This window comes from Argopecten irradians, chromosome 11 (assembly GCF_041381155.1).
Source record: "Argopecten irradians isolate NY chromosome 11, Ai_NY, whole genome shotgun sequence".
Classification (NCBI taxonomy): Eukaryota; Metazoa; Mollusca; class Bivalvia; order Pectinida; family Pectinidae; genus Argopecten; species Argopecten irradians.
In genome coordinates this window covers 35,949,077-35,961,222 of record NC_091144.1, presented here as the reverse complement: position 1 = coordinate 35,961,222, position 12,146 = coordinate 35,949,077, and the positions used below count along the sequence as shown (strand labels likewise).

The window sequence follows — 12,146 nt, the reverse complement described above, 5'->3', positions numbered from 1 at the left end:
TACGAATATACCGCAGCCTCCCAAAGTTCATACATTTACACACGCAACACATGTCAAATACAGAAGGTCGTCCTTGTTCAAATTAATAACTTTGACCTTTATTCATAATCAGCTGCCAAATACTTTGTATCAAACACTTCTACTGAAGAGTGTTTAGAATATAATGATTTAATTTTTAGTTGAAGAAAAGGTGAATATTTTTGGTATATTTGTATCGTACCAGTAATCAAAAGGCCATTACGACCCATGTTCCTCTTGTGTTAACTAACTAACTAAGTATGCTCTTAGCTTTGATAGTTTTATTCGTTATAAATTTCAGAACATGCTCTAGCATGTTAGTTATTTCACGAGTATATGTAGAATGGCAAAACTGCAGTATTAAGCCGATACACATACCGATGAAGTATTCAATATTTAGTGGAAATTGGAACTGAACAATTCTTTCGTTTACGCTATTTTACAAATTCTGACTTTTGATTTTTTTTTTGGCAGGCTGCTTCAAGAAAAGGCCTCTGGAACCTCAAAAATTCAAAACTTCCACGAAGTAAACCGTTACTCATACATGATTTATATATTCTTGATGAAGCAATGTACTCACATGTTACCGATTCACGTTGATAGTCTCTACATTTGCCGGTTTAACTTTCAGTTTTCATGCTTTAAAATCATTTACAAAAAACACATCCATTTCCGCCAATGTTATGCCATATCGTATTTTCACATATGATTCATATTCTATTTGACCTGATATAGACAATATATTCTTGATAAAAACAACGTCAGAGTCTATTTTGAAAGAACATTTATTGTCGCATTCTTCAATGGGATTGACCTTGTAACGCGATTGGCATATTACAGTCGATAAAACATAAAAAAAACTTCGACTTCCTGGTTGGAATGTTCCACTCACGATGCAATACCTATCTTATATACTAATTTTGTATTGTTTAACGATTACAATACGATAGTTGTCAGCAATGTGTTTAACAGCTCGTGACCTATACTAGTATTGTAATACGTCCATGAAGACTTGTAACGTAATCACCCTGAGATCTTTAACAAAGCCAACATCTCATCAAGATAGGAAGTTAACGTCTGGATCTGTAAAATCTAGTTTCCATTGTCTTTCTATTGTTTCAGTGAACGGAAGTTTTGAGGAAAACGATACCTGATTTACCTACCAGTACATTGGATAAGCTGTATTAATTTATCTTTTTAAATAAGTAAAATGTATTTTTGAAACTGAAACAAGAATTTTAGTATCATCGATATGTATTATCATTTCCTTAAATATTTGATCCTCTCAACAATAATTTTCAAATGGGGGATCCAAATAAATTAGTATATAAATGACGTTTGCTTTTTCATTATAATTAATTATCTTGATCACACTCTGATATCGCACGGTTTTTACTTCAATTACCAGAAGAATCATTATATTCTTAAATGAATGTCAAGAGTAAGTATCACTTTTTTGTAAATTTTTAACATTTGCAATATATCTATCGTCCAAATATATTGCATTATTGTCATTCCATTGCATTCGTTTCCCTACATGTACCGAAATCACCCTCTCCATACATGTACCAAAATCACCTTCTATGCAACTCATTAAATGTGGTCAACTTATATGTTAGCTAATAATTTTAACATACAGTATTTGATTTTTTGATTGTTCTCAACTAGCAATGTCCTTTCATGAATCCAAACCATCTGTTTTAATAAAAGATAAATTTAATATTTGATATAGAACTTATGGCAATGCAATCCCTATTGGTAAAAATATTATACCGAAACCACATTTGTACATGGACTGTTTGGTTGTCAACTTTGAATGACGAGATCTCCGATTGTTCGAATAAGCTCGTAAATTATCAACGCGCCATTAACTAAGCATAAAAGGATGAACGTACATTCCTACCTATAATATGTTCCCTATTGTTTTAATCAAAATATGGCATAGGTCTAAATAGAAAACATATTTACAGAAAAATGTTAGAATGAACCGGATATAAATTTATGGACGAGGAAAATACCAATTTTATTTAAAGTTTCTACGCTCCTGAAAATTCCAATAAAGGTAAGCTGCCGTGGGTTGTATAGGGTTCTCCAGCTGACGAAGAGGTCTCAGATTGCTTTAATCTTGCTGCTTCAAAAATCTCTAAAAGGAATATTTAGAAGGAAAATTGGAATTTCCTCTTCTAGGCCAATAAATAGGGATTCTAAAATATGTAAGTTCATACCTTCGTTTCTTTCAAAACACAATGGCGATAATTTGTAAGTAAAGTTACGGGTGTATATACATGTATCTACGTGATAATGATTGAATCACTTGGGAATCGTTCTTGTCATTATAAGGTGAAAGTTATTCTTTGAAACCAATTTTGATCTTCATGTTTCAAATTTTATTCAAAATCTCTTGATTATATCTTATGTGAATATCAGACGGAGAATTATTATTAAATTAGAAATTATCGATTTGTTTGCTTTTACTTCAAAAATAATTTATCATAAAATATTAAAGTATCGTTAAGGTTAGAATAATGCGCCATCAAATTTTATCGCAAAAATTGGTTTGAACAGGTTATCAGAATGTATCCACAATTTAGCAAAATCTGTTAAATTTTTTGTATGAAAGTCATTCATGGAGATGCAATTCGAGCAATTATCGCAAAAGTTTCAGTGCCGAAAAGTGATCAGATATGATTGGCCCTATTAAAGTAATAATTTTGTACGTTAACAGTACTTGTCTTGCATTAATAATTAGAAACCTTAAATACAAAGTAATTTCAAATTATTATATCTCATATATCTTAAGCGTTTATTTATTTGTCTTTTGCATATCTTAGTTTAATAATATCAATTGCAAGGCACTATATTATTATACTTAATCAGTCAATATACTGAATGAAACATTTCATGTTATTAATTAATACATGTGTCATACAATGACCACATGATGAGTGCATAACTATTTTCAAATGAAATGTGGTATCTAAATATATATTGTAAACATTTAATATACGTGAACTCTAAATTAGGAACGCTTGTTTTAAAATCTATTGTTTATCATGCTATTGTCTTCTGGCATTCGTCATACACCAGTTATTTATTAAGCGGTATATGGAATGCAAGACAATCTCAGGATTCGTATGTCAAGCTTTACGAGTCAAAACAACAATTTTCACAATCCGTAGTATCAAACTAAAGAAATGTTAAATCATTTTTATTTTCATGGTCCCCGAAACTAGATTTAACATTTGTTTATTAATCAACATATCGAGTTGTCTAAATATTAATGAATGCCTTGAGTATTATATTATTTAAATTGAATTTTAACCATACACATTATGATTATTTTTAGCGTGCAAACGTGTTATAGTGTGCCTTAGTTCAAACAGACCGGGTCTCTTTCTGTAAATAAATGGCTAGGCATTACCTGGAATTATCGTTTCATGATATGGTTGTACTATCGACAAGGTTATAAAATTACATATTATGTAAATGCATGTTAGTTCTTCTGAAACTGTTTTTTTTTATTATTTCTATAATAAACTAATGTCAAATACATTGACGCATGGAAAAATAAAGCAGAAAAATCTTGAGAAAGATTGTATGTAATAAAATAAAGTGACACTTTCCCTTTAAGTAAATTTCTCTTTTTTTTTTTTTTTTTTTTTTTTTTTAGCATTTCAATTTCAACAAAACTTGTGCCGCCTAATTTTAAAATTAATATATTGATTCGCGTTAAAAATTTGAAATCCTACAAACGTGAAATTTAATCTCAGCGTTAAAATATTGGTAGACAGTAAGAGCTTCTGTCTGATTTTTTATTTTTTTATAAAATCTTTTGAAATGTACATTTTTATATTTTGCGCCAAATGTGTTAAAATTCAACAGAAAATGATGCTTATTTTATATCATTTATTATATTATTATATATGAAATCTTATGAATTGCTTTTCATTTTACGCCGGTTCATTCAAAGCTTAATCATTTTAATAAACCTGATAGAAATGAAAATCAATATAGCCCAATATGAATGAATGTATATATATTTACAGTGATCGTGACCCTACTGTTCACCCTGCTCGCCATATCGATACAGCTAGCGTCCTGTAGCTGCCCACACGGCCCTGAGTTTACCCATCAACGTCTCCGTCGCCATGGTTATGATGTTTTCACGACTGACACGTCACTATCCTGTCCTCAATCCTCGGGGATCACATCAGTACCCATATGTTATGTCGATTCTATAACAGATCTGATGTCTCAAGCTGTGGGTGTACTCAACGCCACGGCCAACGAACTAGTGAGTACATTGCTAAATAATAACATTTTGATAGTGGAGCACGCATGTTAAAGCATTTTTGATGAGTATCTTATCTCATGAGTTTATACCCATGTATTCATGCCTAGCCACAATTTTCTGAAAATAATGGAATATGCTTTTTAAAGACGCTCTTTTTATTGAAAATATTGTACATTATTTCTTAACTTAAAGTCTTTCGAAAGTTTGTCTTTCTAATTTACACATGTAATGGTGACATAGATCTGACGTTTACGGGTTGTGATTTCCATGTATACCAGTTAAACTGATCAGAACTGGCCATAAGCTGGTGTTAACAGATGGACTACTATATAGGACAGATTAAGATGACCGTTACGAATATATACCTTTGATTTCTTTAGGATAGTGAGATATCATGGGCAGGAGAAATATGTGAAAGAAGCCCTTACGATCACACAGACTTTCAAAGTGGAAATAGTATGGTAAGTTTCGTGACATCACAGAAGTACACAATACTGACATCACTGTTCTAAGTTGTGGGTTATACACTTTTGTTTATGAATAATCTCAAACTTTTACTACTTTTTGGATATAGATGAAAAGAAAATAAAGTTTCATTTTGTAATAAAAGTTGATAACATTCATAAAATAATATTATATTAACAGCTAAAATGGCACGAATATTCAGGGGTCTTGAGGTCTTGACCTCTACAGACTAAATGGGTAATAAGAAAATGAAGTAACTTTTTTTAACTTGCCAGGAGAGCGATACAGGTCATCTTAGGCATGTTGTTTATTTTATAGGTTACTGTTATACACCAGGAATTTGTCATCTTCCTTGTTTAATCTGTTCTATATCTCTTTATAGACGGATACACTTCATAATGGAGTTGAGCTGATTTCGGAGATTGCGTTGAACATGACGATCATAAATTGCCACCGCCATCGAAGGTTCTCGAGTGAGGGGCGTTTCAATGTCCATCAGCCAATGCGCACAATTATATGTGAGATGAGAAAGCTAATGAGATTCACAATACCGATTGAAAGAAGCAAGTTTAGAGCAAGTATTTCTCTGGAGTTCATGGACACAACAGACACCGCCATATTTACTTGCCAGAATTTGAGGAGAGCAATGTCAGCTGTTAATCATCTCAAAAATGACATAATCAGAGATTTTGAAAATACTGAAGGATAGATTTCTAGAGAACTTACATGTGTCAAGTTATGACATAAACTTGAAAACGGATTATAGATATTTACAAGTAATTCATATTGAATGAAAGGTATTGGGATACAATTCTCGACATATGTGTTGGGTTTCAAATTCGTGACCACCAGAGTTGACGAACTGGGACATCTTCCATAAGCCTTCGTAGTGTTTTTGTTTCTATAACTGAATGTATTTTAAGGTTCAAGAATCTGTAATATTGTGATTTTGTTTACAAGATGGCATTGTAGATTGTCTTACGAATCTCTTCGTTAAAAAACGAAATCTTTATTATCTAAATTAATATTTACAATATTTGGTGAACATTGAAGATTTTGTTTACGTTACATTTATACGTCTTTCATTTCGTGAAGAATCCACTTATGTATTAAAATAACGCATTATCATATAAAATCTATATCTTTTTGAATAATTTACATGTTTATTTTTGTTATATTCATATGTTTTATTTTGGTTTGTATCATTATTATCATTATTCACATTTATATAATCATTTCGATAATGCATTTATTGCATTAGGTGTTTATATATGTTTCATAATATAATCTTCTGTTTAATTCTGTGTTGATAAAAAACTGTTTTGTTTTTATTGTTTTTAATGAATGAAAGTTGTTGTTTTCTGTTGTTCACATTTTCTTTATACGTTCCTACTCGTTGTTTTGTTTCAAGTCATTGTTTTATAAACATTTTTATGATTGTCAATAAATTTTCAAAACTGATGCAACCAACTCTAGTTTGTTTGGTTTTTGCTTTAAGAACCAAAGAAATCACTATTTCTAAAAATAGACTAATATCATGGGTATATCTTTTCATGCGACTCGATTTGAAGCTTGAGTCTATAAAGGACTTTAATTGCATGTTACATGAATGTGTCACTTGTGATGTTATAACAGTGCATTATTTTCTTTTATTTACACAGTACAGTCTATAAAAGAGGTAGTTTCTGACCCTGTTTAGTGTTCAGCATAATATTGACTACTGGTTTACCCGTTGTCGGTATAATGTAACCGGAAGAGGTATGTTGTTCCGGGCGATGTTTCAGTGAGAAAGCACTATAAAAATTGTAAGAATTCGTCTACTACAAGGAGACGAAACGGGAATATAACGCAACCTCCTAAACATACAGACATCCACACACCGTAACATATCGCATACACTGTACATGGGACGCCGACCTCAAATGACCTTGGCTGTTAATAGGACGTTAATCTAATACTTTAAGCCAAACCAAAATGATGTAATACTTGTGAACTCGCCTGTCCCCGAAGCTGGTCAAGTTAATCAAATCTCTTGAAAATGACATTTAGTCTTGAATATAAAACATGTTTGGAAATAAGACACCTGTTTGTATTCAAATGATTAATATCCGATACATATTTTTTTAGTCTTAACGATTTTGCTACTAAACTGTTTAAGAGAATAGTTCAATCCTAAATTACATTAGCTTTCGATGGACCGTACTTCTATGTCGAAAAAAAAAGGTTGATAACTTGATATTTATTTTTAAAGAGTTTACAATCCGATCGGGCCAAATAAAATATCATTCAATGATCATTAAGGAACAGAGAGCTACAAATCTTTAATGATATAAGACGTTCTAAGGAAGAAGACTTCACTGAAGCGTAAGGAAATAATATGGAATCTCCACTGATGTTATCACTTAGCTTGTCATACACTTTGTCCGTTACTAACAATACACCCTTTATAATGGTATTGTATTAAGGCCTATCCTCATTGTCGTAGTATCATTATTAAAAAAACGATAAACAGGAACTAATTACAGGACATTTATTTAAAGGTATACTGGTAATGTCACAATTATTTTTGGTTAACCTTTTTTTGTTTTAAAATGTAATTAGCTAATGAACCAATCATTGTATATCTCTGTAATGAGGATTTTACAAGCTAAACGACCAATGGTGTTTTGTCTATAATCAGATTCCGAAGATGATTGGTTTGATTTGTTTATATATGGATGGTACTTTAGAATTTGTCTATCTGTAATTTGAAATAATTACGAAACAAGGTAAACCACTTATACGTTGCATACACTGGAACACTCCTGATCAGAAAACTAATAAACCAAAAGTAAGTATCCATCTATTTATGATATTTATTAATTAATTTAGCCTCGGGTACCATTGAGAAGTGTTAGTAATATCGTAGTATCCCGATTTTATCAATTATGAATATTTTACAAAACAGATTGTTACCGAATTATCGAACTCTTTTGTAAAGTTTAGTAGAGATCCATAATCATAGATTTTTCAATTTGAAATATCTCTATTAGGAGCTGTTTTATTGTCATGGTAAATAATCGAAGTCAGTAATAGGTGGAGTCATGTAGCCGATAAAAATAACTAACTAAAATGGGCATAGTTTGAGAGAAAGATGTTTCACATAATCTATTTATATTAATGCTCACTCACTCAGTACAAAAATGTATTAAATATGGTTGTTTATTTATGAATTGAATAATCTTGGATGTATACACTCAGGAATCACTATGTAGTTCAACAATGGGTTGACTGACCTAGTAACTTTTGTACGATAATCAACAAAGAAGGCCGTGTCTCTTTGGTGCCATTATTTTATAATACATCGCTGAGATCAGCATTAGTACATAATATTCGTTGAAATCGATTGTATTGAGGATAAAGATTCGCACATGTTTCCCTTTGAACTTCATATTTTTTATAAAATCAATAATTTTAAAATCTTTACTACATATTGTTAAATAACGGCGACTGCTAAAAGGACGTAAAACTTAAAAAACTAAACCAAAGTCATCAAGAGGACACGTTTGCAATGAGTATAAGTACGTGTTTTCTTTCGACTTCACCTATGTTAATAATATAAATAATTAATTCATAATCTAAATTGTTACCTAACCCTCTATATAAGTGAAGATAAAGTAATTTTGATTGTTTTCACATGAAATTGCTTGAAAATCGTTACAAATATACAAATCCTCAGAAAATATTGACCGGTCAATAATTTCTCATTGCAATAGATTTTGTTCAATTTAAGGTTAAGTGAATGTTATCAACTGTTAGGGTTTTTTTTTTCATTTCAGTGAATGCCATAACGAGTCTGTTAGCATTTTCCCTTTGCTTTTCGTTAACTCGGGCTCATTGTCCGGGCCAAAGAGTCTTTTCACACACAACGGACAATGAAAGCCAGACATACCGATTGGATACCACGGCGATGTGTGAGGATCATTCATTGGTTAATACAGAGGAACTTAATATTTGTGATACAGGTTCTCTAAACGGACAGTTGGACCTTGCGCAAAGACATATCCGGGAGGCTAGAGATGAGTTAGTGAGTAAAAGGTGTTTGTTAGTAGCATTTCATCACACCAATACAAACCATTCTGTTTCAAACATTTCCAGCATTTAATACATATCCGATGATCTTGTTTGTATGTAAAATACAGTCGACCTTAAACAATTCGAACGCCTATAGTGCTGAACAACAGTCTGGACAGAATTACCCTAATTATCGAGGGTTCTGTAAACAACTTTATCGTATTTAAAGATGTAATTGTCTTCTATGTTTTATTTACGTAGCATAACAGAGTCAGTATGAGAAGGAGTTTGTGTGAGGTAGATCCAATAGATAGAACTACACCAAGTGGACATAGTGTGGTAAGTATACATCTCGCAAAGGTTGTCGTCTTTCATTCACTTACAAAACGAAAAACGTCTTAAAGCTATGCCATGCTTCATATCTTTTTTTTTAAATTAGCCTCTTTTATATGGACTTTGTTATTGGTGCAATTTGGTCATGCAGTTATAAAAATAGCATTATTTCAGACATGCTTCAGTGATCTAGCGCCATAAAGGGACAAGCGTTCCTCAATTCAAATGAATATACCGCAGCCTCCCAAAACATACAGACATTCACACCGCAACATATTGCATACACGCCGTCCTTAAATGAACGTTAAATCTAAAACACACAAATAACTTCAGAAATTGATCATTTGAATCATGATACTTATTGCTAGCCATGCTGGTACGTGTAACAGTTTTACACGTTTTTGAAAATATGAAATATATAGCATCTTTAATTTCTTGATTTGATGAAGTAGAATTTATGCTGTAGGCGAGTACTCTCCGGAACGGCATGCCTTTGTTGTTAGAGATAGCCCTAAACCTTACGATCTCGAGCTGTCACGAAAGGAGCCTATCGGTCACAAACCTTTACCCGGTGATGAGAGACGTCGTGTGTCAGATGCAAAGGCAATGCAGTGATCTAATGCAAACTGGAGGTGTGGTGGAGCTGACTTTGGACCACATGGATAGGACTGACCTTACACTATTTACATGTCGAAACCTCCGGAGAGCACACACTCTTATCCACGACTTCAAACATGACCTAAACTCCGATATTGATAACGTGCCGGTTTATAGAAATGGTGACTAACAGATTAATGTAAATTCTTTTTTAAAGATGTTCTATTGTATATCAACCTGGTGAAACAGATATTTCTAATTTGTCTTAATAAAATGGAGCCAGCAATTTGAAATATATATATCAAATGTTACATATTGTTAAACATCGGTATGCAATGTAAGGAAAATATATTATGAAGCTACAAAAGTTCGAATAACACATTTGTAAAAAAAAATGTTCTAGAATCTTAACGTGACTTAAGGAGATATCTGTTAATTATATGTTAATCTTTTATAGCGGTTTCCCTTGACAGTTCTGGTCGTATACAGAAAGAAAAAGAAAAAATATATATACTATCGGTATGTCAATTTATATCTTGTTTTGTTGTTATAAACCTGTTGATATGTTAAGCAGAGAAGTTTTTGTCATTATTGGAAAGTCATTCCAAACAATTAATAAAGCATTAAACCCAACAAAATTCGTAAAAACAGAGCCCGTTCATAAATGGTTTTGGTTAAAATAGAACATGATAGTACCAGCCCACCATTTTTACCTCACCTGGCCCGAAGGGCCGGTGAGCTATTGCCATGGCGCGGCGTCCGTCGTCCGTCGTCCGTCCGTCAACATTTCCTTTAAATCGCTACTTGTCCTAGAGTTCTGGATGGATTGTAACCAAATTTGGTCAGAAACTTCCTTAGGGGAAGGGAATCAGATTTTGCATAAATGGTGACCCTGACCCCCCTGGGGCAGGAGGGGCGGGGCCCAATAGGGGTAATAGAGGTAAATCCTATAAAACGCTACTTGTCCTAGAGTTCTCTATGGATTGCAACCAAAATTGGCCAGAAACTTCCTTAGGGGAAGGGGATCAGATTTTGCATAAATGGTGACCCTGACCCCCCTGGGGCAGGAGGGGCGGGGCCCAATAGGGGTAATAGAGGTAAATCCTATAAATCGCTACTTGTCCTAGAGTTCTGCATGGATTGCAACCAAATTTGGCCAGAAACTTCCTTAGGGGAAGGGGATCAGATTTTGCATAAATGGTGACCCTGACCCCTCTGGGGCAGGAGGGGCGGGGCCCAATAGGGGGTAATAGAGGTAAATCCTATAAATCGCTACTTGTCCTAGAGTTCTGCATGGATTGCAACCAAATTTGGCCAGAAACTTCCTTAGGGGAAGGGGATCAGATTTTGCATAAATGGTGACCCTGACCCCCCTGGGGCAGGAGGGGCGGGGCCCAATAGGGATAATAGAGGTAAATCCTATAAATCGCTACTTATCCTAGCGTTCTGGATGGATTGTAACCAAATTTGGCCAGAAACATCCTTGGGGGAAGGGGAACAGAACTTGCATAAATGGTGACCCTGACCCCCCTGGGGGCAGGAGGGGCGTGGCCCAATAGGGGTAATAGAGGTAAATCCTATAAATCGCTACTAGTCCTAGAGTTCTGCATGGATTGTAACCAAATTTGGCCAGAAACTTCCTTAGGGGAAGGGGATCAGATTTTGCATAAATGGTGACCCTGACCCCCCTGGGGCAGGAAGGGCGGGGCCCAATAGGGGTAATAGAGGTAAATCCTATAAATCGCTACTTGTCCTAGAGTTCTGCATGGATTGCAACCAAATTTGGCCAGAAACTTCCTTAGGGGAAGGGGATCAGATTTTGCATAAATGGTGACCCTGACCCCCCTGGGGCAGGAAGGGCGGGGCCCAATAGGGGTAATAGAGGTAAATCCTATAAATCGCTACTTGTCCTAGAGTTCTGCATGGATTGCAACCAAATTTGGCCAGAAACTTCCTTAGGGGAAGGGGATCAGATTTTGCATAAATGGTGACCCTGACCCCCGTGGGGCAGGAGGGGCGGGGCCCAATAGGGATAATAGAGGTAAATCCTATAAATCGCTACTTATCCTAACGTTCTGGATGGATTGTAACCAAATTTGGCCAGAAACATCCTTGGGGGAAGGGGAACAGAACTGTATAAATTTTGGCTCTGACCCCCGGGGGTAGGAGGGGCGGGCCCAATAGGGGAAATAGAGGTAAATCCTATAAATCGCTACTTGTCCTAGAGTTCTACATTGATTGTAACCATATTTGGCCACAAACATCCTTTGGGAAAGAAAAACAAAACTTGTATAAATTTTGGCTCTGACCCCCCGGGGGCAGGAGGGGCGGGGCTCAATAGGGGAAATAGAGGTAAATCCTATAAATCGCTACTTGTCCTAGAGTT

At 34.3% G+C, this 12,146-nt stretch overlaps 2 protein-coding genes across 2 annotated transcripts; both read left to right on the top strand.

The window, feature by feature from the left end:
- Positions 1 to 1,998: 1,998 nt before the first annotated feature.
- Positions 1,999 to 5,738, top strand: LOC138334204 (uncharacterized). Its single transcript, XM_069282811.1, has 4 exons — positions 1,999 to 2,080; positions 4,065 to 4,312; positions 4,693 to 4,773; positions 5,160 to 5,738. Exons 2-4 carry the CDS (start codon positions 4,268 to 4,270, stop codon positions 5,484 to 5,486), a joined length of 453 nt encoding a protein of 150 aa, XP_069138912.1. The 5' UTR covers positions 1,999 to 2,080; positions 4,065 to 4,267; the 3' UTR covers positions 5,487 to 5,738.
- Positions 5,739 to 7,378: 1,640 nt separating this feature from the next.
- Positions 7,379 to 10,261, top strand: LOC138334203 (uncharacterized). Its single transcript, XM_069282810.1, has 4 exons — positions 7,379 to 7,607; positions 8,596 to 8,843; positions 9,092 to 9,169; positions 9,630 to 10,261. Coding segments are annotated over exons 1-4 (648 nt in total). The 5' UTR covers positions 7,379 to 7,606; the 3' UTR covers positions 9,951 to 10,261.
- The last annotated feature ends 1,885 nt before the right edge of the window (positions 10,262 to 12,146 follow it).